This window comes from Trichosurus vulpecula, chromosome 5 (assembly GCF_011100635.1).
Source record: "Trichosurus vulpecula isolate mTriVul1 chromosome 5, mTriVul1.pri, whole genome shotgun sequence".
Taxonomy (NCBI): Eukaryota; Metazoa; Chordata; class Mammalia; order Diprotodontia; family Phalangeridae; genus Trichosurus; species Trichosurus vulpecula.
In genome coordinates this window covers 92,240,108-92,267,819 of record NC_050577.1, presented here as the reverse complement: position 1 = coordinate 92,267,819, position 27,712 = coordinate 92,240,108, and the positions used below count along the sequence as shown (strand labels likewise).

Genomic DNA, 27,712 nt, shown 5'->3' with positions numbered 1-27,712 from the left:
AGAAGAGGCACTAAATAAAAGTCTGGTGAATGTAAATAATTTATTATAGTGGAAGAATTTTTTTTTAACACTTATACTGTAATATCACTGTTAATAGGAACTTAGCCTTTACTGTAGGCAATTTTTGCTACTAGAGTTAAAATAAATTTAAGAGATTCATTTATCAAATATTGTGTCTGCTACAATATCACCTATATCATTACCTCCCTCAGGTTTCTTTTAGGACTCAAATGATGTATATAAAGTACTTTGCAACCCTTAAAGTTCTCTATAAATATTAGTTATTACTATCAGTCAGCCAGTAAAGATTTATTAATCAGGTACCATATGTCATATATATGATTAGGAAAGTCAGCCAAGAAGCATTCATTAAGTTCTATTTGCCAGGAACTACACTAAGCTCTGGGAAAACAAAAAGACAGTCCTTACCCTCAAGCAGCTGACACTCTAATAGGAGAAGACAAGACACAAAAGAGAGCTGGAAAATGGAGGGATGTGGAAGGGGAAAGAGAAAGAAGGGAGAGGAGAAGAAAAGGGAGAAGTCCTCATGTGAAAGAAGGTGGAAAAGTCCAAAAAATCAAGAACGGAGCAAGGAGAAATGTGAGCTATGGTTGACCTGGGTACTTCCTCAAATGGAGGTTCTAGGCAGAAATCACCAACAGGAGGAGGAGATAAGCCACAGAGATATAGACACTCTACAGTGAAAAGGTGGCAAGACAGGAAATGGAAAATTCTGAAGAGTAAGAAGCTGAGCAAGGAGAGATGTGAGGAAAGCTTCCTGTAGAAGGTAATGTTTAAGCCAAGTCTTGAAGAAATCCAAGGATTCCAAGAGGCAGAAGTAAAGAAACAGTGCATTACAGGTATGGCGGGGGTGGGGTGGGGTGGTAGAACTCTGCGAGGAAGAGTAATTAAGTTAATATGTCTGGATGGTAGAATGTGTAAAGGGAAATAATATCTATTACTAGTAATATATATTTACTTATTAAGATGGAAGGGTAAGAAGGGACCAGACTGTGAAGAGCAATGAATGTCAAAAAGAGATTGTATTTTATTGAGGTAACAGAGAACCACTAGAGTTGATTTAGTTGAGAGGTCAGACATGGTTGTACCTACACTTCAGGAAACTCACAAGCAGTTACACAGAGGATGGATTGGAGTAGGGAAGAGACATTTTAGTATGGAGGCCAAATAGGAAGCTATAGTTCATCCATGAGGTCATGAGGGCCTGAAGCAAGGTGGTGATTATGTGAATGGAAATGGTGGGATCTACTATGTGGGAGGTGTCTATATAAACAGTAAGACATATGTGATAGCTGGGGTTGGAGTCAGAAAGCTTTGGGTTCAAACTACACTTCTGACACTAGGTATGTGACCCCATGGCAAGTCATTTAACTGCTATGTGCCTCAAGAAACTCCTTAGAGTTACAGAAACTTTCCATTTGTGATCCATTTTGATGAAATGAGTTCCCAAACTAGGAATTTCCAACCATGGCACTGTGATGACACACCCGGTCATGAGGGAAACAATAATAAAAAAATTGCAGTGTTCTCCCCATGAAGCTTATATCGTGCTAGGAAGAACAAGGCATATACAAGATGCGATGAGAGCAAAGGAAAGACCCAGCCAAAGAACTCTAGGAAAATTCATATGGGGAGAAGAATGCTTTCTTTTAGCTGGGAGAGGATGGGGAGAGATGAGGGAGAACAGCATCTCAGGTGAGTCTTTAAGGAAGAGAAAGATTCTGAAAAGCACAAAACAGATCATGTTCCAGGGATGTGGAACAGTTGGTGCAAATGCATGAAATTTGGAGACAGCATACTGATCTTCAGGAAACTTCTATACATGAAGGGAAATAATATGAAATAAAGCTTGAAAAGTAAGTTGGAGCCAAATTACGTCAGGGCATAAATGCCAGGGAAAGGGGGAAAGGGTTAATACTAGAATCAACAGAGAGTCATAGAAAGTTTTTGGGTAAGAGGCTGACATGGTCAGACATACCTCAGGAAGATAATTTTGGCAGCAGTAAGAAGGATGGACTGGAAAGGGAAGAAGCGAGAAGGGCCTGAAGTGGGCAATATGAAGGCAGAAAGGGGATGGGATATGAGAGAAATTGTGAAGATACAACTGCTGGTTTTAAGGAAAGGAAAGAGTTAAAGTTGACTTCAAAGGTTCAATTTTGGGTGACTAGGATGAACTAAGGAAAACGGGATTTGGGAAGAGAAGAAGAGTGATGGGGGCAGGAGGGAAAGATGAATTCAGTTTTGGACGTGCTGAGTTTGAGTCTCAGCAGGACATTTCAGCGGAAATCTCCAGCAGTCAACTAGAGATGCAGGACTGGAGCTCAGGTCTGGCTATACAGATCGGTGATTAATTTGCACATGGCACACATCCAACCTACAGGGACAGATAAGTTTGTCAAGGAAGAGATTATAGAAAGAGGAGGGTCTATAATAGACCCTCTAGGAATATCCACATTGAGGGTGAGAAGAGGACAATGAACTACTAAAAGAGAATACGGAGTACTAAAGAAGGAAAACTATGAGCAAGCAATTTCACAAAAATCAAAGAAGTGGGAGTATGGTCCATAGCGTCAAATGCCACAGGAGGTCAAGGAAAATTAGTACTAAGAAAAGGTTATAATATTTGGAAATTAAAATGCCTGATGTCAAATACTAATAAGAGATATGCAAATTAAAACAATCTTGAATTTTCACCTTATACCCAGAAAAATGGCAAATAGGGCAAGAGTCAATATCAGAGAGATTTCTGGAAAGATGGGCAAACTAATGCACTGCGGATGGAGCTGTGAACTAGTGCAATCATTCTGGAAATCAATTTGGAATTATGAAAAGAATGTGAATAAAACATTCATACCCTTTGATATAGAGAGTCCATTGCTAGACATACCAAGGACATCAATGACAAAGAGAAAAGTCCAATATACTCCAAAAACAGCACATTTTGATTAGCAAAGAACTAGAAACAAATCGGGGAATGACTAAACAAATTGTGGTAAATGAATGTAATGAGATATTACTGCACTATAAGAAAAAAAAGTGGGGCAGCTAGGTGTCGTAGTGAGTACAACACTGGCCCTGGAGTTAGGAGGACCTGAGCTCAAATCTGGCCTCAGACACTTGACATACTTACTAGCTGTGTGATCTTGGGTAAGTCACTTAACCCCAATTGCCTTGCCTTCCCCCCTTCAAAAAAAAAAAAGTACAGAGAAGCATGAGAAAATATGTGAACTGATACAAAATGGAACAACTAGAAAAACAACACACAACTACCACAACAACGTAAAATGAAAGAATAATCAAAACTGAATGTGGCAAAGTTTGGAATTATGCCTCAAAAGTGACTTGACTTTGCATACCCTTTGATCCACTGATACCAATAATAAGTCTGTACCCCAAAGAGATCAAAGAAAGAAAAGGACCCATATGTACGAAAATATTTACAGCAGCTGTCTTCACGGTGGCAAAGAACTCAAAACTAAAACAAATGGGGAATGTCTGAACAAATTACGGCATGTGAATATAATGGAATATTACTGTGCTATGAGAAATGATGAAGACAAGTTTCAGAGAAACCTCTGACAACTTGTATGAACTGATAAAGAATGAAGTGAGAAGAAATGGAACAACTTATACATAACAACATACCGTAAAGAGGCAACTGGTGAACCAGCAGATAGAGCAGATAGAGGGCCTGGAGTTCGAAAGACCTGAGATTGAATTTTGCCTCAAACATATACTAGCTGGATGACCCAAGAGAAGTCAGTTACTTAACCTCTGTCTGTCTCAGTTTCCTCAACTATAAAATTAGGATAATAGGATAATAAAACCCTACCTTCTACGGTTGTTGTGAGGATCAAATCAGATACATGCTTGCTTCCTTCCTTCCTAAAGACAAACAATTTTTAAAGACTTAAGAATTCTAATCAATGCAATGACCATCCCCAAAGGAGTCATGATAAAAACAAGCTACCCACCTCCTGAGTCCTGAGAGTGATGAAAGATTTGGAGCAGAATGAGACATTTTCTGGACAAAACTAATGTGGGAATTGGTTTTGCTTGATCAAGCATATTTGTTAAAAGGATTTTCCTTGCCTTTTTCAGAGGTAGGAGGAAAAGAAAATAGATTTGTGTTAATTAAAAAAAATTAAATTAAAAAATTATAATAGACAAGTGTGGCTGGATTTGAAGAAGAAATATGAAAAGGCACCAATCTCTTCTTTTCAGAGGGAAACTACGGGTGTGAAACAATGTTAATAAATATCAAGACTTTTTTTGATATATTGGTTAGTTTTACTGAACTAATTTTCTCTTTTTTATTCTTTTTATGAGGGATAACTTTCTGGAAGAGTGGTTGAGAACCAGAACTAGATGATAAAAAAGTATCAATAAAAATGTATTAAAAATAGTTGAAATAAATAACTTGTTCCAGGATCTATTCTAACTGAACTCTATCAAGAAAGATGAGAATGAGATGAATTGTAATAATCATAGCTCACATAATGCATTAAGGTATGCAAAGCACTTTATATAGTTATCTCATTTAATCCTCACAATAATCCTGTGAAATTGGTGCTATGACTTCTACTTTAGAGATAAGAAAACTAAGGTTCACTGTATACAGTGACAGCAATATCGTAATGATGATCAATTGTCAAAGACTTAAAAATAATTTTAAAAAAGAAAACTGATGTTCAGAGAGATTAAAGGACTTGCCTAGGTTCACCCAGCTATAAAGTGTCTAAAGGAAGATTCAAACCCAGGCCATCCACAAGAGCCACTACAACACACTGTCTCCCAACAACGGAAAACAATACTTAAAACGATGAGCAAACGTATAAAGTTAAAATTTGCACCACATTAACACAAAGGCTTAAGACTGAAGAATAAAGTCGTAGGATTTAAATGTATGGACACTGCCAAAGGGAAATTGCTACCTTTGGAAAAGTCAGGGAAGTTTCAGGAAAGAAGTGAAGAATTTTTGGAATTATTTAAGAGTAGGCAGAAGAGAAAACAGAAAAAAGTAGGTAACTGGTAGAATTAGAAAAGCAGACATTTCATTTATAGGTAAGACCTAGGTATTTTGATGTTGGAAATGGGATAACTGAAGATAAAGTAAATGGGCTAAGAGGAGAGATCATAGCTGGGGGAAATGCTTATTACAGGCCTATCATCAAGTTCTCTGAGCCTTGTACTATGGGGAAGGCTAAATGGGGCAGCAATAAATAGGAAGTGAGAGTGGAGGTAATGGTTAATGAGAGCTGTACTAGTATAACTTTTGGCTGCTCTAATAATACTCCCTTACCTTTTAAGGCATGATCTATACATATGGAATTAAGTTTCCTTTGCTGGTTTAAAGAATATTAGCCTTCAGGATACTGAACTAGGACCATCTGTTCAAAACAGCTTTTGTCTAAATAACATGGAAAAGTCAATCAATACTCTCTGACTATACTGTTAAATTGTATTGTTTCTATGTATATACTCTGAGAATAGCTCATGGAACATTTAATAATACTTTTAATGTTTAAATCATACCCTAGAAAAAGAAAAAAAAGACAAAAGTAACCTATTTATCAGTTTAGAAAACTGAAAGATAACTTTAGGTAGCAAAATTTACTAATAAAAATTCTCAATGATGCTACAAAAAAACCCACCCTTTTTTAAATCTAGAAAATCCTTTACAAAAAAAAAATCAACCACTCCAGTAAAATGGATTCATAGAAAAACCCAAATAAAAAGTTGTTAAACATTCTGTAAATAGTTATTTGCACCAGAGGGAGAAAAGAATTCTGTAATGTATTATAGGAAGCTTTCCATAAGGCTAGTTTCTAGGTAGCAAAAGAAAAAGTAATTATCAACAGTGAACTTTAATACTCAGACTTCATTAAGTATAATATTTTCTGAAGGTAATTACAGGATTTTAAACATCTCAGCTGACAATTAAAAATAAAAACTATACTCATTAATTTTTTCCATCTCTTCCCACTTCAGGCTTATACAAGGTATATATTAAAAAACCAAGGTACATTATTCCCATAATGTACTGGTAAGGTTTATTGCTAACTATAAAAGATATGAGAGCACTTAAAAAGAGTGAGATCTGAATTCTAGCTTCTAGACTTCAGTCCATAACCAGCTATGGGACTTTGGGAAAGTCATATTCTTTCCGAGTTTCAGTTTTGTCATTTGTAAAATAAGGAGTTGGACTAGGTCCTAGGTAATTTCTAAAACTCAGTTCTACAATTATGTTTCTAGAACGATAACATCAAAAATAATAAAAGTATGAACAGGTTTTTCGTGCCTCAATCAAGTATATGAAGAGCTATATTATATACATATACATATATAATATTTTCTTTTTATTCATGCTAAATGAAACAAAAGAAGACTTAAACAATTATTTGATCTTTTAACAAGGGCGTGCCATTGATTTACTAATCTTAACTTTTTGCTTTTCTGCTAGACTGCTTAAAGTAAAAGCCTGTGCGTGGTCAACTTAACCCCAGTAATAAAGTCCCTCTTTTTCTTTAAAAAAAAAGATAATTATTTGATTAAATTAAGCATTTATGAATTGCCTATTGTCATGCCAAAGATATTCACCACTTTCACTGAAGATAACCAGCACAGAATCCCAGTTGAAGAGTGATTTCAGTTTGGACACACAGTAAAAACCAATTACTTTTTGGCATTCCAAATGTATTCCTATATATATATATTATTACATATAATTAGATGGACAGTCTAACTGTAACTTATCCAACGTGTGTGTGTGTGTGTGTGTGTGTGTGTCTTGGAGACTGTAAATGAGAAGTGCACTGGGCTCAAAATTAAACAGGAGAAGTGCATTAGATTGCCTCTGAAGAACTACAAGCCTCTTTTAACCAGTTACCAGACCAAACTTCTCCCTGAAACAAAGGTGCCTATCTGGTACTGTCTAAGAAATAGGTGGATCGGTGGAACAGAGTAGACATATCCACAGATGTAATTATAGTAAGCTTGTGTTTGACAAAGGTAAAGATTTAAGCTTTTAGGATGTGAGTTGACTATTTTGTAAAAAACTGTTGGGAAAATTGGAAAGAAGTCTGGCAGAAATTGGCTATAAACCAATATTTTAAACCATTTACCAAGATAAGGTCAAAATGGATACATGACCTAGATAGAAAGGGAGATATCATAAATAAATTAGAAGAACATGGAACAAATTACCTACTAAACTTATAGATAGAAGGAGAATTTATGAATAAACAAGAGAGAGCATTGTGAGATATAAAATGGATAATTTTGATTGCACTAATTAAAAAGGTTTTGTACAAATAAAACAAATGTGGCAAAATTAAAAGGAAAGCAAAAAATTGGGGCAGGGGGATAATAGTTTCTTGGATGAAGGTCTCACACTTCAAATATGTAGAGAACTTTGTCAAATTGAAAAGAATATGAGTCATTCCCCAACTGATAGTCAAAGGATGTGAACATACAGGTTTTTGATGAAGAAATCAAAGCAATATATAGTGATATGAAAAAATGCTCCAAATCACTATTGATTAGAGAAATGCAAATTAAAACAACTTTGAGGTATCTCATACCTATTAGATTTGCTAAAATGATGGAAGGAGAGAGTGACAAATGTTGGAGGGGCTGCGGAAAAATTGGGACACTGTGGAACTATGAACTGATTCAACCATTTTGGAGAGCAATCTGGAATTATGCCCAAAGAGTTATAAAACTGTGTATATCCTTTGACCCAGCAATAGCACTAGGTCTACCAAGGTGATTAGAAAAAAAGAAAAAGAACCTATATGTTCTAAAACAGTGCTTCTTAAACTGTGGGTTGTGACCCCATATGGGGTCATGTAATTGAATGTGGGGGAAGGTCATGAAAAATTTGGAAACAGTAAAAGGTTTCTGAATGCACAACTTAAAATTAATTCAAAATCAAATACATAGTGAATCTAAGGTGCTTCTGGCAGCACTTACCCATGCTGCATCACGCAACTTCACTGCAGCCTTGGCTCTGAACACTTTGCACTGCACATGCCCTCAGGCTACACAACGCCATGTACAACAGCTCTCTTTGTGGTGGGAAAGAACTGGAAATTGATTGGGGAATGGCTAAATAAGTTGTGGTATATGGGGCAGCTAGGTGGTGCGGTGAGTAGAGCATTGGCCCTGGAGTCAGGAGGACCTGAGTTCAAATCCAGCCTCAGACACATGACACTCTTACTAGCTGTGTGACCTTGGGCAAGTCACTTAACCCCAAATGCCCTGCCTTTCCCCCTCCAAAAAAAAAAGTTGTAGTATATGATTGTGATGGAATACTACTGTGCTGTAAGAAATGATGATTAGGTTGATGTTAGAAAAACATGGAAAAACTGGCATAAAATAATGAAGAGTGAAATGAGCAGCACCAAGATAATTCTGCATACAGTAACAGCAATACTGTTTGAAAATAACTGTGAATGCTAAGTTATTCTGAGTATTATAAATACTCAAATACACTACAAAGGACCTATTAAGGAAGATGCTGTCCACCTCTAGAGAAAGAACTGATAAACAGAAGTATGCCTAGTATGATTGTGTGTGTGTCCGCCTGCATGCGCACATCTGTGTCAAATGATGGCCTTTTCTAGGGAGACAGTTTGGAAATTAAAATGTAATAAATTAGATTAAAAACAAAAACCAAAATGATGTTGTATGGTTGTGAGTAGGGCAGCTAGGTGGCACAGTGGATAGAGTGCCGGGCCAGGAGTCAGGAAAACCTGAGTCCAAATCCGGTCTCAGTTTCCTCATCCATAAAATGCACTGGAGAAAGAAATAGCAAACCACTCCAGTATCTTTGCAGATAAAAACCCCACATAGGGTCATGAAGAGTTGTACATGACTGAAACAACAACAAAATGGTTGTGAGTCATGGACTAATACAGTCTCTGAAGAAAAGAGTACCACAATGCAATGAAGGAATATATGGTGGGTGTAAGTAGGCTGTAACAAATAAAAATTAAGGAACTACAAAGAAACCCCCCCCCCAAAAGATGACTTCATAGTAAAAAAGCCTTACTACTAGCTTAATACTGCACTAGGACATACTGTATAAAATAAAAAAAAAATACTAGTTATAAGTGGAAAAAGTGAGGAACAACAAATGAACCATGGCTCCACTGGTATCCTCTAGATTTTAGAAGGAAACAAGATAAACATTCAGCATGTTTAGCTGATCCCCATTTTGAACTTAATAGGACATGGATAAGAGTCACACAGAAAAAGCAGCATGGATAGTCTGTGATAGCGGTGGGGAACCTGAAGACACATGCAGCTTTCTAGGTCCTTGGGTGTGGCCTTTTGACTGTGTCCAAATATAACAGAACAAATCCTTTCATTATGGGGACTTAATAAATTAAGACAGATTCTGTGATCTATATCAGTGTAGGGAAAATCTGTATCAATCATGGATCTAGTTGAATATTTAAATATATGTATTTGTTACCATTCAGTCATTTTTAGTTATTTCTGTCTCTTCATGACCCCATTTGGAGTTTTCTTGGCAAAGATACTGGAGTGGTTTGCCATTTCCTTCTCCAGCTGTTTGCAGATGAGGAAAATGCTCAGGGTTACACAGCTACTAAGCGTCTAAAACCAGATTTGAACTAGGAAGATGACTCTTCTTTAATCCAGGCCCAGTACTCTATCTACTGCATCACCTAGCTGTCCTTATGTACTTATATTGTGTGTGTATGTGTGTGTGTGTGTGTGTGTTTGCGTGTGTAGCATAATGTACTATGTTAGGCACTGGGGATACAAAAGTTTAAAATCTAGTAGGAATGATAAAAAAAATTAGTGTATTAGATGATGTGTAAGGTATGAGGCTAAATAGAGAACTTTAAACATGTTAGAATAAGTACATAGAAGTTTCAAGCAGAGTAGTAAGGGACTAAAAGTAAAAGAGCTAACTTCTGGCTTTGGGGGTGGGGGGAAGAAGAAGACTATTAGTAATGGCTTCATGGAGAATTTAATGCTTGAGTTGGGCCATTAAAGATTTTTTTAACTGATGGTGCTGTAATAGGGCATAATTCTAGGCAAGAGGGCCAAGGGTGATAATGGCTTAGAGGTAGGAAAAAGAAAATACTTACGGCCTACTACATCTAATGTGCGACCCTAAAAACGCTTGAGGATATGGCAGTGGTGGGCAGGTTACTTGGGACAAGCAATAATTTTGATGCAATTCCATTTTGTGACAGTAATAGCCAAATATATGTGCTTCTACTAAATAAAACTATGCTGACTCAGGATGCTTCGCTTTAATCAGGTGAAATTAAACTGAATTGGTTTCCCTACCTTTAGTTAGTTATCCTCCAGAAAAATATGTACTGGATTTTGTGCCAAATATGTATTCCATTGCTCTTTTGTTGTTTTTAATTCTGTAATTTGTAAGAACAGCTATGTCTCCAAGAAATGTGCAAAAATTATAGCTTTTCAAGAGCACACTTCATTGACTATTAGAGATATTTCAATGCCTGTGGATGTGGGGAAGTCAAGCATCTCAAGAATGATTCAAATGAAACTGCATCTATCATATCAGAGCAAAAAGGAAGGTCCCTCAAAAGGAAAATTTCATTAAAAATGAAAAAATAACACCAAGAACTGACAAACTATAGAGGCAAATCAGCCCAATTAATCCTCAAAAACAAAGACTTTCAGAGGAAAATGACAGAAGGAGAAATTGTTACTTATTTCTCTATGGTGCACTTGTGTAGCTCCTGGATCGCTGCCTTTTGTCAGAGCAGAGCTTGGTTACTCATCTAGAGCCAGACATCCTGGAGAATGAAGCCAAGGGGCCTTAGGAAGCATTGCTAACAACAAGGCTAGTGGAGGTCATGACATTCCAGACAAGCTATTTAAAATCTTAAAAGATGATGCTGTTAAAGGCTGCGCTCAATATAAAACTCAACAATGGCCAATAGGTTGGAAAACATAAGTTTATGTTCCAATTCTAAAGAAGGGCAATACCAATGAATGTTCAAATTACTAAACAATTGTACTAATTTCACATGCCAGCAAAGTTATGCTTAAGATTCTGCAACTAGTCTTTAGCAATATGTGAACTGAAAATTACAAGAACAGGCTGGTTTTTAAAGAAGCAGAGGAACTAGAGACCAAATTGCCCACATTTGCTAGAATATGGAGAAAGAAAGGGAGTTCCAGAAAAACATCTACTTCTGCTTCATTGACTATACTAAAGCCTTGACTGTATTGATCACAACAAAATATGGCAAATCCTCAAAAAGACAGGAATACCAGGTCATCTTACTTGTCTCCTGAGGAAGCTGTAAACGGCTCAAGAAACAACAGTCAGAATCAAACATGGAACAACTGACTGGCTTAAGATTGGAAAAGGAGTATGGCAAGGCTTTATACTGTCACCTTATTTGACTTACATGCAGAGTAAATCATGCAAAATGCCAGGCTGGATGAATCAAAAGCCAGAATTAAGGTTCTTGGGAGAAAGAGTAACAATCTCAGATATGCAGATGATACTATTCTGATGGCAGAAAGTGAAGAATTAAGAAGCCTCTTGAAGAGGGTGAAAGAAAAGAGTGTCAAATGACTTGAAGCTTAACATCAAAAAAAAAACCAAAAAAACAAAAAAACAAACCCTAAGATCTTGGCAACTGGTCCCTTCATGGCAAAGAGAGGGAGAAGAAATGGAAGCAGTGTCAGATTTTATATTCCTGGGCTCAATGATTGCTGCAGACAGAAACTGCAGCCATGAAACTAAAAGACACTTGCTGTTTGGAAGGAAAGCTATGGCAAATCTAGACAGCATACTAAAAAGCAGAGACATCACCTTGCTGACAAAGGCAACAAAGGTTCATATAGTCAAAGCTACAGTTTTTCCAATAGTAATGTATGGCTGTGAGAGGTGGACTATAAGGAAAGCAAGTGCTGAAGAACTGGTGCTTTTGAATTGTCTTGCTGGAGAAGACTTTTGAGAGTCCCTTAGAAAGGAAATCAAATCAGTCACTATTTAAAAAAATTAATTCAGGCTATTCACTAGAAGATCAAATACTGAAGCTTAAATACTTTGACCACATAAGAAGATGGGACTCTTTGCAAAAGATACTGATGCTCGGAAAGATTGAGGGCAAAAGGAAAAGGAGATGGTGGAAGATGAGATGAATAGGTGATGTCATGGAAACAATGAACACGAACTTGGACAAACTTCAAAAGATAGTGGAGGACAGAAGGGACTGGTGTGCTATGTGTGCTATGGTACACAGGACTGCAGAGAATCAGACATGACTAAACGACTGAACAACAACAATCTGTACAGTGTGGTAAAGCTTTTTTTTAATAAATTATTTCTTTTTAGTTTTCAACATTCACTTCCATAAATTTTAAATTTTCTCCACCTCCCTCCCCCTTCCTCAAGACAGCACACAATCCAATATAGGCTCTACATATACATTCTTATTAAACATATTTTCACATCAGCCGTGTTGTTGAGAAGAATTATAATGAACGGGAGGAAAAAACAAAAAAAAGAGAGCAAATAGTATGCTTCAATCTGCATTCAAACTCCAAATTTCTTTCTCTGGATGTGGATGGCATTTTTCATCATGAGTCTTTTCGAATTGTTTTAGGAACTTGCATTGCTGAGAAGAGCTAAGTCTATCAAAGTTAGTCATTGCACAATGTACAATGTTCTCCTGGTTCTGCTCACTTCACTTAGCATCAGTTCATATATGTCTGTGGTAAAAGCTTCTTAAAGTTGGAAAAACAGTGAGAAGACCAGTAAAAAAGAAAACAACCCAACAACTGCTCATCATTGTTATGAAGAAAACATGTTGGTCATAGACAAGATGATACAAAGATAGGAATCCTGAAGATTGGAAAAAGGTAATTTTTACTAATGAAACTGTTTCATTCAAGGTTATATTAAAATTGGCATCAGAAAAAGTCCAGGTGAGTCTGTAAAGTCTGAGTATCTTCATAAGACTACAAAACATCCACCTATAAAATATTTTTAGCATTTTTTTTACTTGTAGTTGGGCTGGAGGTCTAATCCCCATTGAGGGAATAATGAACTCTGATAAACATAATGAAAATCAAACAGTCTTACACAGCCTTGCACTATGCCACATATAACAAAAGAAGAAGAATTTATCCATGAGATGAAGATAAGCATGCTTTCATAGCCTGGGAACTCATTTGATTTAAATCCCATGGAAAAGCTATGGGTTATAATCAAGGCCTGACTTGGAAAAATGTTTGCCAACATAATATCCAGTATATTATGTGGTTTCCATAATAAAGACTAAAACAATCTGTCAAAATCTTGTCAACTCAATGCCAAATTGTATAAAAAAAATGCCATAAGAGGCCATATTGAATATTAAAAGTTTTTTTTAAAGATGTAAAAAAGTCACAGGGTTAATTGTACAGTCAATAAATTTAATAATTTTATTTTGTGCAATTAATTTGCATACTTCAATAGGTATATACCACCAATTTTTCCACATTATATTTTGAACTTAATACATGTTGACATTTTCAGAAGATACAATTTAAAACCACAAATTTTCATATATGTAAAGTATACTATTCTAAATATTTACTAATTGTTTTTGCAAAATATTTATTTCAAGGGAAGTAAGATAGCTAGGTGAGACAGCAGATAGAACACTGGGTCTGGAGTCAGGATGACCTGAATTCAAATATAGCCTCAGACACTTATCTCTGGTGGTAAAAAAAAAAAAAAAAATTGACACGCCTTCACAATAAGTGATTATTTACTTATTTTAAAATTACATACATGTACTACTACATTGATTACATCATAAAACTTACCCAAAAATATAAATTTTTAAAAGATGAGATAAAGATGAAATACAATTCCATCTTAAAGTCTATAGAGAGCCAATGGAATTTATTGAGCAGGGGAGTGACATGACACTTTAGGAAAATCACTTAGACAACAATGTGGAAAATGGATAGGAGAGGGGAGAAAACTGAATCAGGAAGACCAAACAGGAAGAAACTATTGCAATGTTCCAGGAAAGTGGTGAGGAGGTCCTGAACCAGAGTGATGTTTGTGTGAGCAGAGGAGAGGAATGAGAGATGTAAAAAGAGAAATGACAAGATTTGGTAACTGTCTGGATATGTGGATTGAGAGAAAATGAAGAACTGAAGATGCCACTAAAGTTACAGACCTTGGTAACTGGGCTGCAATTCACTGATGTCTATCTCTGAATGTAGAGCCAACCCTCCAAAGCGCATCTCACGTAGCCATCTAGGGTGCACAGGAACAGAGATGGGTATGCTTAGTTGGGCGAACAGGCAGAAATTTAATGCAAACTTTGGGGTGTCAGTCTGGTTAGATTTTAACTTCCCTAAAGGGCCTATCCTTAATCTATAAGGTGGAAGGCATGATTTTGGTGGAGACAAGCAAGCCCTACTGATTGGCTATTGTGGGGAGGGTAGCATCCAACTCATTTTCCTACCCTCAATGAGCTGACCACACAAACCCTGGGGTCAGGTCACAGCTTACATTTTGAGCATCAATGGTATAAATGACCTCTAAGGTTCCTTACAGATCTAGGTAACAGATGCCAGTGTGCTGTTATCACCGCTAAGGATATTACTTACTACTTCCTGATAGAACTTAAAGCAAGTAATATATATTTTGTTTGCTACTCTCTATCACTCAGACGGATAAGAAGATAATTTAAAATAACTAAGATGTTATTTTAAATGAAAATTTGTTAATTTTAAAAGCTCATCAAATTTAAAAAGCCCACAAAACACTTCTGTAAAGTTAGAGAGGAATGAGACCAGGGAGCGACATCACGGAAGGCAACACCTGAGCATGAACTTGGAAGATGATTTCAACAAGCAGATGTGGAGGAAGTCTATTTCAGGCTTTAAATATTATCGAGGTTGGAATTCCAAGGAATAAAATTTTAAAGCAAATATATTTCAGTGATGAAATCTTTTACTATTTCTGATATCCTTCTATAGAGTCTCTAAGTGAGATTTCCTAAAATAAACTCAATCAAGTTTAATAGTAATAATTTAATGAGCTAATTTAAGGAGACAAAGAAACTTGACCCTTTCACCAATTTTTCTGCTCATATGCTTTATGCAAATTTTTTTTTGCCCAAGTCTCTAAATATTTGGCATATTTAATTCAGCATTTTAAAACACCTAGTCTATGCTGAATACCATGATATGGAGTATGATTATGAAAATGAAAAATAGCAAAGGCCCTGCCCTCAAAGATCTTAAAATCTAGTAGAGGAAAACACTTACATATAAACAGAAATGTAAGCTTCTTAAGGGCAGTCAGTTTTCTTTTTCTCTTCATATCTAAAGTATTTAATAAAGGGCTTAGCACATAGTAAGCACTTAATAAATGCTTATGGATTGAGTGAAATAACTATGTTAGAATATATGTATACAGTAGAGGTCAGAGAGGCATGAGATTGGGGGAAAAGTGAACATTTACTAGCTGGGACATCAGAGAAGGCAACATCTGAACCTGCACTTGGAGGAAGATGATTTTTAACAAACAGAGATATGGAAGAAGTCTATTCAGGCTTAAAAAAGGCAGGTTGTACAAATACACAGAGGCAGGAAGGGGCAAGAGGAGATCAGTGAATGACTAAATGTCCAGTCTGACTGAAAGAACTATCAAGTGTACACAGGAGAATATCATGAAATAAGGGCGGAAAAGCAAGCTGGAGCCATAGTGCAGGGAGCTTGCTGTTAATGTCAAGATAAGGAATTTGTATTTTATCCTATAGGCAGTGGGGAGTAACACAATCAGACCTGTGCACTAGATTATTTTGGCACATCTATGAAGGATGAAGTAGACTAGAGGCAAAAGATCGATCAGGAAGCTATTCTAATAGTCCAGATGAGAGGTGATGATGGCTTCAATTAGGGTGGTGGAAGTGGGAATGAAAAATAGGGGGCAGACATGAGAGATATTTCAGAAAATAACTGACAGGATTTGACAACTAATTAGAGATTGGGGGAAAGAGAAGGTTTTGAACCTGGATGATTAGGAGGATTATGGTGCCATCAACAGAAATAAGGAAATTGGGAAATGACAGATGCAGTTTTGGACGTGTTGAATTTAAGGTGCTATTAGGGCATCCTGCCGGAAATGCCTAGCAAACAGAACTATGTGAATTAGGCTCAGGAAAAAAATAATGGGTACAGCTACAGGTAATTTGCTTAGAGGTGATGATGAGATAGTAGTGAACAAAATTGCCAAAGGAAAGAATATAAAAAGACTGAGGATAAGCCTGAGGCTGCCCACAGTCAGGGGGACTACGAAGAGAAAAGGGGGCTATCTGAAGAGAACCAGTACCAAACGGTATCAACAATGCCACTGGAGAAGATGGTGTCAAGAAGCGGTTGCTAGTTTCAAATAACACAGAAAGGTCAAGATAGATGAGTGAGAAAAACCTACTGAACTTGGCAATCTGGAGGTCATTAGTGACCCTGAAAAGAATGGTTGGCTGCGAAATCAGATATGATGAGGATTAAGGATTGGGTAGCTAAAAAGAAAGCAGACACAATTAATATCGATGTCTTCTAGAAATGTGACTGTGAAAGGGAAGAGAAAAGATGGGACAATAGTTTAAGGAACCAGCAGCATCAAAAGAAGGATTTTTTTGAGGATTTTGACGAGAAGAGTCACTTTATCTTTGAGATGTGAAAGAAGACAGCTAAGGACAGAGAAAGATTTAAGGAAATGGAGAAACATAGTTGAGAAAAGGCAAAGAAAGAATATACCTTTAGAGTGTTATCAGTAAAATTTCCAAGGCAAAAAAGAAGGGACAAAGAAGAAAAGAACAAAATAAAGTTTAGGTGAACTGAGAGCAACTGCTTTGAGAATAAAAGAAAGAAAATGTAATTATGAGGACACAGGTGAAATTAGGATAAACCTGAAGCAAATACAATTTCATGAGGGGCAAATGGTGAGGAAAAAGTAGCTTAGTTACACTTTTGTCAAGCTCTAACTCAATCTTTAATTAAGTACAGCTATACTTAGCTTACAAAAGGGCTCTGTTCCAAAAGTTTGTTTGCAAGTGAGTTGTTTGGAGCTCTACGTGCATTTTCTCCTTGAAAAAATGTTATATTGGATGATTCTTTCCTAGGCCAACCCACAAAATTCCAATTTAATCCAAAATGTACTAGAAATTTAGTACTGTCCTCATGACCCTGGGCAATTCACTTAATAATTCAGTGCCCTAGGCAACTAAGAGTATAAACTGCAGAGAGGGTGCTAGCATTAAGGCGGACTGTGGAAGACTTCTTACAGAAAGTGAGATTTTTAGCTGAGTCTTAAAGGAAGCCAGGGAAACCAGGAGGTAGAGATGAGGAGAGAAAGGCATGCCAGGCATGGAGAACAGCCAGTGAAAATAGACAGATCTGAGAGATAAGAGTGTATTGCATAAGCAGGCCAGCCACTGGATTTAAGAGTATATAGAGAGGAGTAAGGTTCAAGGAGACTGGAAAGGTAGGAAGGGGCCCAGGTTATACTTGATCCTGGAGGAAATAAGGAGCCGCTGGAGTGTCTGTGTGTGAGAGAGAGAGAGAGAGAGATGTCCCTTCTTCTTCCTACTTTCCCTACTAGTGCCTGGGGTACCACACCCTTTCCAGTCATCCACGCTGGCAACCTAGGTGCCTCACTCTCCCTCATCCCCCATATTCAATCTTTTGCCAAGGCCTGTTGATTCTACCTTCACACTGTTTATATATACCTCCTTCTCTTTTCTGACATTGCCACCAGCCTGGTCCAGACCCTCCTCACTTCACACCTGAATTTGTAGTTGCTCCCAGACTCAAGTCTTTCACTCCTCTAGTAAATGTTTTATTCACTATCAAAGTGATCTTCCTAAAATGCAGGTCTGACCACGTCATCCCCTTACTCAACAAACACCAGTAGCTTACTACTGCCTCCAAGATTAAAGATAAAATCCTATGGCTTTGAAAACCCTTCATAATCTGGCCCCTTCTTACCTTTCCAATCTTCCTACACCTTATTCTCCTCCATGTACCATACAATCCGGAGACAATGGACTCCTTGCTATTCCTCCAACAAGACACACTACACTGGCTCTTCCATACCTGGAATGACTTCAACATCCTGGTCTTCAAGACTGGGCTCAAATTTTAAATTCTGCAAGAACTCTCAGAGATTATCTTCCAGCTATAATGTATATACATAATTATTTCCATGTTGTCACCCCCATCCCCCCTTAGAATGTAGGCTTTATTGAGGTGAGCGACGTGTTTTTGCCTTTCTTTGAATCCTGCCACATAGTAAGCTCTTGATAAATGACTGCTGACTGACTGATGTTGATTGGCATCCTTGCTATTCCTTCCTGTCTCTGGGCATTTTCACTGGCTGCACCCCATGCCTGGAACACTCCTTCTGTTCATTTCCTGTCTTCCTTCAAATCTCAGTTGAAGTTCTACCTTCTTTAAGAAGCTTTTCCCACTTCTCTTTTATAACAATAATAATAACTAATTTTATATTGTGTTTACTATTTGCTAGACACTGTGTTTAGGGCTAGATAGAGATACAATGACAAACCAACAAAGCTGCCTCAAGAAGCTTATATTTTAATATAATTTAATAAAATATAATTATATTTTAATATAATTGAATATAATATAATATAGAGAGAAGCTAGAGTTGGATAGGTGAAGTACAAAGGGTACAGGCATTGCAGTTACCTCCAGGCCTGGAAGTGGAAAGCCTGGGACTTGCTAAGCTAAGGTGAAATTTCATCAACACGTAGGACGCTGATCATATCACTTATCTGTTGAAACACCTTCATGGCTCCTTCCTACCTATTAAACAACCTCTAAATTCCTTCAAGTCTCTCCATTGAATAAAATCTCTCTACTTGTACGTTACTTTAGGTTACTCAAGGCTCCTTGAAAGTGTAAGCCCTACCTACCTTTCCAATCTTCTCTCCCACTACTTGCGCCCTGTGGTTCATGGTCTACTGTCCATTCTCTCTATAAACCTTGCATGTTCAGTCTTTGTGTGCTCATGCTATTCCCACTTCCTAAAATACCATTCCCTCACCCCAGACTGGACCTTTGACCTCCATGTCATTCCCCTTTTCAAGGTCTAGCTCAGTGTCACATCCTCCACAAATGCAATTCAACAAACATTTTATGAAATGCCTATTTTGTGCAAGATTTTGTGCTAGGTAGTCGGAATATAAAGAAAAAAACTAAACAGCTCTCATGCTCAAGGAGTTGGAGGGAGAAGTGGACACGACACAACAGGTACAAAAATAAGCAAATATAAAGTTATACAAAGTCACGTCAAGAGGGACAGAGGGCTACTCACTGAAAAAAGTCAGAAAAAGCCTCAAATAGCACTTCAGTTCTATTCTGAAGGAAGCCAGAAATCCTATTAGGTGGAAGGGTGAAGGGAATTCATTCCAGAGACAGAAATGACTTATGCAAAGGCACAAAGGCAAGATGAAACATCATGTAGAGAGAACAGTTAGCAAGCCTGTTTGACTAGAACTGGCAGAGTGCATTGAAAATAAAATGAAACACAACTGGAAATGCTGATGGAAGCTAGATTACGAAGGCTTTTAAAACACCAAGATGAGAATCTGGATTTTATTCTAGAGGCAACAGAGAAACTATTAACCCCTTCCATCCATCTCCTTCTTACATTTTCCTTTGTACTTAATGAATGCTGAATTAAAACTAATTCTCTGAAGCTTAAAAACTCAAAGTTATGCATGCTTTTCCCCTGATTCACACCTTTTGATAAATGATAGAAAGCAAGGGTTGAGGGAGAGGAAAGAGTTGAGGAGTATGCCAAAAATTATTATTTGAGTGATCAAAAAGGGGTCCAAAGTGAAGGTTTGACTGTAAAGTCTTTGAGAGCAGGGGCTGTGTCTTACTCCCCCTTTGTCTCTTCCAATCAAAATCCTCCCCTTCAAGTATAAGATGGGGAGCTGCAGTCTTTTCCATGAAAGTTTTCTGGATCACTCTAATTTCAAGCAATCTTTCCTTTGCATTTCACTGTTTTCAAAACCTGTCCTCTGCTCTTGTCACATAACAACTTGCATTCTGCTTATTTATATGTTAGTCTTACTGGCCTGCTGTAAGCTTCCTAGGGACAGTGATATCCCCTTTTAAATTTGTAATCCCAGCACCTAACCAGCGGCATGAAGGTACTTAATAAATGATTAATAGGTACTTGTGCACAGGACGATGGACTAGGACTCAAGAAGAGTCGTGTTCAAAACCTGCCTTAGACAGCTGTATGACGCAGGTCAAGTCTCTTAGGTTCGTTGACTCGATTTCTTCATGTGTACAATGAGAGGGTTGGGTTCAATAGTATTCTATTATTCCTGCCAGCTCTCAATCTGGGATCCTGTGAAATGTTTGTGAACGGGATTATTCATCCTTCTCTTTCCCCACAGCCTCTGGCACAGTGCCCTGGTACATAGCAAGTCCTCAATGGATGTTTGCTGACTGCATTAATACTAAAGTTTGCTCTTCCTCTATAGCTTCCTTCTCTCCTCCCTTGCCTCTCCGCTGCTCTCCACCCTCCTTCCCTATTTCCATCTACTTGCATCCAGGGTGCCCCAGGGGGCAAACCTTAGTGGTGGCAGAGGGGGGGCACGAGGAGCTTCTGGAAGGGAGGTGCCTACCCCTCCACTCAGCTCACCTTTAAGTGCCTACACGCAGGAAGCTTAGACTGAGGCAGGAGGCTGTGAGTCTGAGCGGGGATGCAAGAGGAAAGAAAGGGAAGGGAGAGGGGAGAGATGGAAGAGAGGAGGCGAGGACAAGTAGAAGAAGGAGGAAGAGAAGAAGCAGGAAGGAGAGAGGGGAGGAGATAAGGAGAGTAGGGAAGAATGGGAAGGAATGTGGGGGAGGGAGAGGGGAAAGAAAGGGGCGGAGACAAAAAGGGAGGGGGAAGAGAGGGCGGGACCGGAGCAAGGGGGGAGGGGTGACACTGGAGGGGGGAGGGGGGAGAGGAAGGGAGGGAGCAGCAGCCCCCTCCCACTCGGAAGCTGCCCGAGGAGGGGCTACGACGTCCGCCTCCGCCCCGCGAAGGTCCCTCCCAAGGTGCCTCGCGGCTGGGAAGTGACCGAGGCGACCCTGGCTGGAGAGGCTCCAGGAGGACCGCGTGTCACCCCGGATTTTAACCTTCTCTCACCACCCTTAAAGAAACGCTCCGGGGCTCACCTCCGTCCCAGACTCCGCCCTCCGGAAGTCGCCGCTCATCGCCCCCGAGGCTCTAGGGACCGGAGAGTCAACTTTCCCTCCTTCCGCGCCATTTAATGATTCCCAGGCTGGTGAGCCCTGGGAAGCACAACAGCCCTCCGACGAGCATGCGCGCAGCGCCGAGCGGTGCCAGAGGGAGGAGGGGTCCTGCGCACGCGCGTTTTCGGAGCCTGGGCCTCCCCTCCGCCCTAGTGCTGGCCTCGCTGCCTCCTGGCCCCTCCTCCCCGCAGTCTGACATCTGGACTTTCTACTCCCCTGCGGCAACTGTAGTCGGTCTCCCGGGGAGATGAACTGAAACAGACGGTGATACTGTTTCCTTTTTGCGTCCTCAAGATCAGCTAATATTTATTGAATAAAACGAGGAACTTTATGGAATGTTTACTATTTAACATACACTCTATAAATAAGTGGGTCTTTTTTTTTCTCCATTCTTAATAAGTATGCAACTGTATATGCATAATTTAGTGGATACTTTTTTTAAAAGTAAGATTATATATTATATGTATTATATATTGATAAAGTTTCCTTCACAAAGTGTCCCCACACCGATAAAATCGCGCATCCAGACAAAAATAGAAATAAATATATGATGTAGCATACCTTAAGCTTCCAGAGTGACAGAGCATTGGAGTTTCTAGAGGGGAAAAAAAAAAGTGCAGGTGCTTATTAATAGAGGAATAGCTGCTTGGCAGGATGGGCTTTTTAAACTCGTTCGCAAACGCTTGTGTCTAGTCTAACGGAGACAACTTCGAGTTTGATGCTTTTTCCACTTCCCTTTCCCCCAGTCAGTCATCTTGTGCTATTTGTCTTCATTCATTCAATAAATATTTATTAAGGATCTACCATGTGTGATAAGTATGTCCTATCCTTTGTTCAATTCCTGAAGGGTTTTGCTTTCAGTGTTTTTGCAGCTTTTGACTGAAGATCACCCCTCTTAAGACACTCTAAAGTCTCTTGGCTTCTGTAATACCTACCTGTTGCACCAATTTTCTTCCTAGTTTCCTTTGTTAAGTCATCCTCCTCTGACCCACTGAGTGTCCTATCACACATTTCAACTACCTCCATCTTCTGTCTTAGATGCTCTGCTTTCCTTATACAAATAATTGGTAATTTCGTCAGCTCTTATTGGTCCAATTGTCATCTCTGATGATGACTCCTAAGTCTAAATATGTTTAAGCCCTATAGTAACCTCTCCTGAACTCCAGTCCAGTATTATGTATTGTCTGATGGACATCTACCATATCCCAAAGACAGCTCAAATTACTTGCTACACTTATTCACCTTCCAAACATCACCATTTTTTTTGAATGAATGAAAAAGTATTTATTGAGCTCTTCCTCTGTGCATAAAGCTAGGGCTACAAATAGAAAATTAAAGGAGCTCCTCTTTTTTTTCCTTAAAAAAATTTTTTTTATTCTGAACTTAAGAAAAAAACCCAAGCATTTCCATAACAAAATAAAATAGAAAAAAAGAGGATTGCACATGAAACTGCAAATCTGTTATGTACAACTTTATTTTCCTATTATATAATAAAGTTTTCATGTAGCTTTCTTTCTCCCCCCTCCCTTCCCCTTCCTCCTCAGAGATGGCAACCATTAGATGCAAGTATGTGTATATTTGTATGTATATGTGTGTGTGTGTGTGTTGGAAAACCATATTATACATACTTCTATTTATAAGTTCTTTCTCTGGATGCAGATAGCATCTTCCTTCATAGGTCCTTTGTAGTTAATTTGGGTATTTATAATAGTCAAAATGACTTAGTTGCTCAAAGTTACTCTTAAAACAATATTGCTGTTATATACAATGTTCTTTTGGTTCTCATTTTGCTCTTCATTATTTCATGCAGGTCTTTCTATAACCCTTTCATTCCCATTTTTGTTGAGGGTGCTGCTGTTTTTTTGGTCACCCAGGTTCGCAACCTTGGAATCATCCTTGGTTTTTTCCTTTTCATCAACCTTCCATATCCTTCCTATCCTATGCCAATTCTTGTTGAACCTATCTCCACACTATCCATTCACTTCTCTCCACTCACAAAACCATTTCCCTACTTCACTCTCATCTTTCATTTTGACTTTTGCACTAGACTCCTAAGTCTTAAACTGTGACCCAAAGATATTTGAAACATTCCCCCAATTATAAGTTCCCCTTCCATTATCTTGAATTTTAAAAAATATACTTCCTGTATCAACTTATTTGAGAATCTTGGTAGACAGTAAGCTCCTTGAGGGCTTCCCCAGCATCCCCAGGGTCTAGCACTACACCGCCTAATAGGTGCTTGTGTTTTTTGGTTGATTAATTGAAGTAAGGGCAATTCTAATTGTCCTTCAAACCAAGTTTGGATAAGCATTTCCTGCATATGTCCTAGAAGAGATTCTTGTTTAGGTACAGGTTAAATTTGATGCCTTCTGAGATTCTTTCCAGCTCTTGAGATTCTGTGATTCTGAACCCACAAATTTAAAAAGTCTGCCCTTCTAAAAAATTTTATTGTGATATGATCAATGGCTTGTTTTCTTGTTGCTTCTGGTTTAAATCCAATTTTGTGCTTTGGAATAAAGTAATCATTCCTCATTTCAGTTTCCTCTCTGCATATCACATCTCATTAACCCCTCATTCCCCAAATGCTTCCACTGAACAGAAAAGAAGCTTAAATATTCGCTTTGTTAATGTGCATGCATTAGATGTCGATAAGGGGAAGGAAGGATAGGGTAATAAAAGCCCATGGCCACAGATTTTGGTATGGGGAAAGAAGTCAAAACATAGCACAAACACCACCCCTTTGGAGGGCAAATGACTACCTGCATGTTGGCAAACCTATCAGTCAGCCAGAAAACATTTATAGCCCTTTGCTATCCCTAGCCCTTACTATGAGGGAGGCACTATGGTACGTGCACTGGGGATACAAAGACAGGTAATAAACAAAACCTTCCTCTCAGGGAACTCACACTCTAGGGAAGAAGACAACATGCGTGTTGGGGGTAGCTTGGTTATCTTTGTTGGAAAGGTCGGATTTTTTAGCACTTGGCAGTCTGCTCAGGAAGCTAGTATCCTCATTCCTTAAATACTTTTTGTTGATCTCTTTGTCCTTCTTTTTACTTTATTGTTAATAAAGTAGATAATAAAGCCTCTGGAGTTCAATTGATGTTCATCCTTGAATGAAAGGCATAATAATAACAATGCCTACCTTGCAGGATGAAAACAAATCATTCCCAACATTGATAGAATTGTGACAGTGACATAAGAGCAGGCCCTATATTCTTATTGTCGAGACTCTTTATATTTTAGCCCTTGGTTATAACCAATCTAAAAGTTTATTATGAAATATGTGGCTATAAAGTAATGTCACTTTGTTTTTTTTGAGAAATATATATGCCTCTTTTGTTTTTGAGGAAAATATACCAGATATATACCAGATATATACATATTCATTTGTAGAGAGTCTCATGAAATCCTAGAGCTGGAAGGGTCCTTAAAGGTCATTTAATCTAAGCCCTACCTAAAGCATGAATAAATCCCCTCTACATCTCTCACAAATGATCATTCAGTCCTAGCTGAAAGATCTTCTGTGACCAGCAACTTACTATGAACCAGGCAACTCTTTTCATCTTGCATATACACAGATCTTATCATATCATTCCACCTTTTAAAAACTCTTTAATGTGACTCCGTATTATCTACCAACTAAAATCCAAACTTGTTAGCTTGAAGGGTCTTCTTCTACCTCTCCCTCATACATATTTGCCTTATCTCACTATAATCCCCTGCAATATTAGCCATGTTCTACCCAAAAAGTTAGGTAGGAATAACATTTCTGTATGTTCTGCTGGAATTTCTGAACCCTTTAGGTAGGTGGTTCTAGACCCCCTAAGAGTTTACTGCAAGGGTTCCTCAAGTCCATATGCACGACAGTCATTTTGTAGTTAAAATTTTTTTCAATCTAGAGATACTAATTGTACAACTACTACCGTATAAGGATATGCAAAATATTTTGAGTTTATAAAAGGACTCCTTCTACTTGAAAAAGGTGGAAACCATTGCTCTAGGTTTTAGTGCCATAAATTATGTATGGCTGAAAGACTCTGAGACAGAATTGCTTTGAATTTAATTATTCTATTTTGGGTTGTGAAAGTGCCAAAGTAAGCATTCCCCTTGGGCATATGGCAATGTGGAGTTTGAAAGCCTATGTGCAACAGAATTGCTAATTCCAATAAAAATATGACACAAGTAATAATAATTGCTAGTCCTTACTATGTCCTAGAGGCTGGTCTACGTGCCTTACACTTAGGATCTCTTTTGATCCTTATGACAACTCTGCGAAGAATTATTAACTATTATTATCCCCAATTTACAGATGAGGAAATTGAGGCAAAGAGAAGTTAATTGCTCAGGGTCACACAGCTAGTAAGGAGGGAAATGGAAGTTGTGAATGAACAATAGTGACTTGGTGCGCTCTTTTTTGGGGAGGGTGTCATCTATCAAGGTTTCCCCTTTACAACTTCCATTTCTTAATGCCTCAGAAACATTTCTTAGTAAACACTATTTTTCCCCTTTGATAAAGTCTTCAATAGGTGTCTGTAATATGTAACTTCCAATTTTTCTTTCCTCCTATTTTTACAGTCACATTTAAATATTGATCTATAACCAAAAACATGGTTCTTATGTGCTGATGTTAATGTATAAATATGTTATCATCCTTATGAGGAGAAAAGTATTGGACACCAAAAGGAAACACATATGACAAAATCTTTTTTAAAAATCAATTAAGCACTAATATTCCTTTATTGAAATAACACTTTTCTTATAAAGTACTCCATCTTGAAGATATTCATTTGAAATTATAATGGAATCTTTAAGCTCATTAAATGAGTGCCATTTATTCAAAGATTTCTAGTCATATATGCAATAAATAACTCAACTGAGAGGCAGCATGGAGCAGGGGAAAGTAGTGGATTTGAATTAGAGGACCTGGGTTCCAACCCCAGGTCTTTATATACTGCTGTGTGACTTTGGACAATTTATTACCTTCTCTAGCCTCAGTTGTCTCATCTACAAAATGGATTTGAACTAGATAGCTTCTTTGGTCTCTTCTAGTTCTAAGAATTTAAAAATTTCCACAGAGGATGTCTAAATATCAGAAACCACTGGAATATTAGGAGAGGTTTGCCAAGCAAGGCAAGGCAAGTCTTATGTAAAGTCCTTCATAGTCAAGAATATCTTAGGTGAGAAAAAGGAGTTCTGCAATTCAGAAATATCTATAGAAAGTAGTCTCTACTTCCTCAAAGACCGGGAGTGTTTTTACCAATCCTGCGCTTGACCTCAACCTCTAGAATATGACAGAGAGTCACAGACCAAGGAGGTGGTGTCTTTAAGGTTATTACATGTTTAAATAAATGGAAGCACAGAGCAACCAATGCCTATTGGAAACCAATGGAAACCTAGCAGAGGCTAGCACCTAGATGTGTTACACCAGGTAATGGGCAACAGCTGGTCAAAGATAGAAGACAAAAAGCCAGAAAGAAATTCAGGGATCCAGGCAGCAGTAGGGATCGGGAACCAGGGAATTAGGAAAATCAGGAGAACTCAGCTACCTGGGATGTGGTAACGGTCCAAAGTTCAAGCAGGCCTCAGTAGGAGACACCTATACAAAACAGGTGAAGGAGCAGTGAAAGGCATTTGTTCAAAGGGCCAATAAGGTGTTAGCAGCAAGGAAATTTACAGGAGGTGAGGGACTGGTAGCAAGGGTGATCGATCCAGGGGAAAAAGAAAAAAGATTCCTAATACTCAGGCAACTGACTTGCCTAGTTTCCTTACCTTCTCTCACCCTTGAGGGAGCTAATCCTCGTTGAGTCTGGCCTGAGGCCTGTAGAGTGAGCCTGGGAGTATGAACTGAGTTTTCCGGCAGAGAAATAAGAATAAGGCATAGTGGTCAGTGGAGTGGAGTCACTGGAGTGAGCAAGTCAAGTCAACAAAGATTTATAAAGTACCTTCTTTGTGCCAGGCACCATGCTAAGCACCGAGATGAGGACTGAGAAAAGGGCATCAAATTTCCCAATTAAGAAACCATTGGTAACTTTGGAGACAGTGGTTTTAGCTGAATAATGAGATCAGAAGCCAGACTGCAGAGAGTTAAGAAGAGAATGATGGGAAAGAAAGTGGTGGTGTTGATTAGATACAGTTTTCCTGGAGTTTAACCATGAAAAGGTGAGAAATATAGGACTATAACTAGAAGGGATATTGCTGTTGTTGCTGTTTATCCTACGTTTTCGAAGAGGACCGATGACATCATGGGGTGATGTCTTGATTTATTCTTGAATTGGATTTAAGTGAGGCAGAGTTACACAAAGTCATAAGCCTCGCTCCCTTTTCCAGAGTCATCGCAGAACAGCGGCAAGACAAAAAGTCAAGATGACTG

The 27,712-nt window shown here is 38.3% G+C and overlaps 1 protein-coding gene across 1 annotated transcript in view; it reads right to left on the bottom strand.

Moving 5' to 3' along the window:
- Positions 1–22,365, bottom strand: part of XRCC2 (X-ray repair cross complementing 2) — a 36,424-nt gene extending 14,059 nt beyond the window's left edge. Inside the window, exons 1-2 of the mRNA XM_036760542.1 lie at positions 22,275–22,365; positions 21,262–21,638 (exon numbers count right to left, since the gene is read on the bottom strand). Coding sequence (XP_036616437.1) covers positions 21,262–21,638; positions 22,275–22,365 — 468 coding nt within the window. The remainder of the gene's footprint in view (positions 1–21,261; positions 21,639–22,274) is intronic.
- Between the last annotated feature and the right edge of the window lie 5,347 nt (positions 22,366–27,712).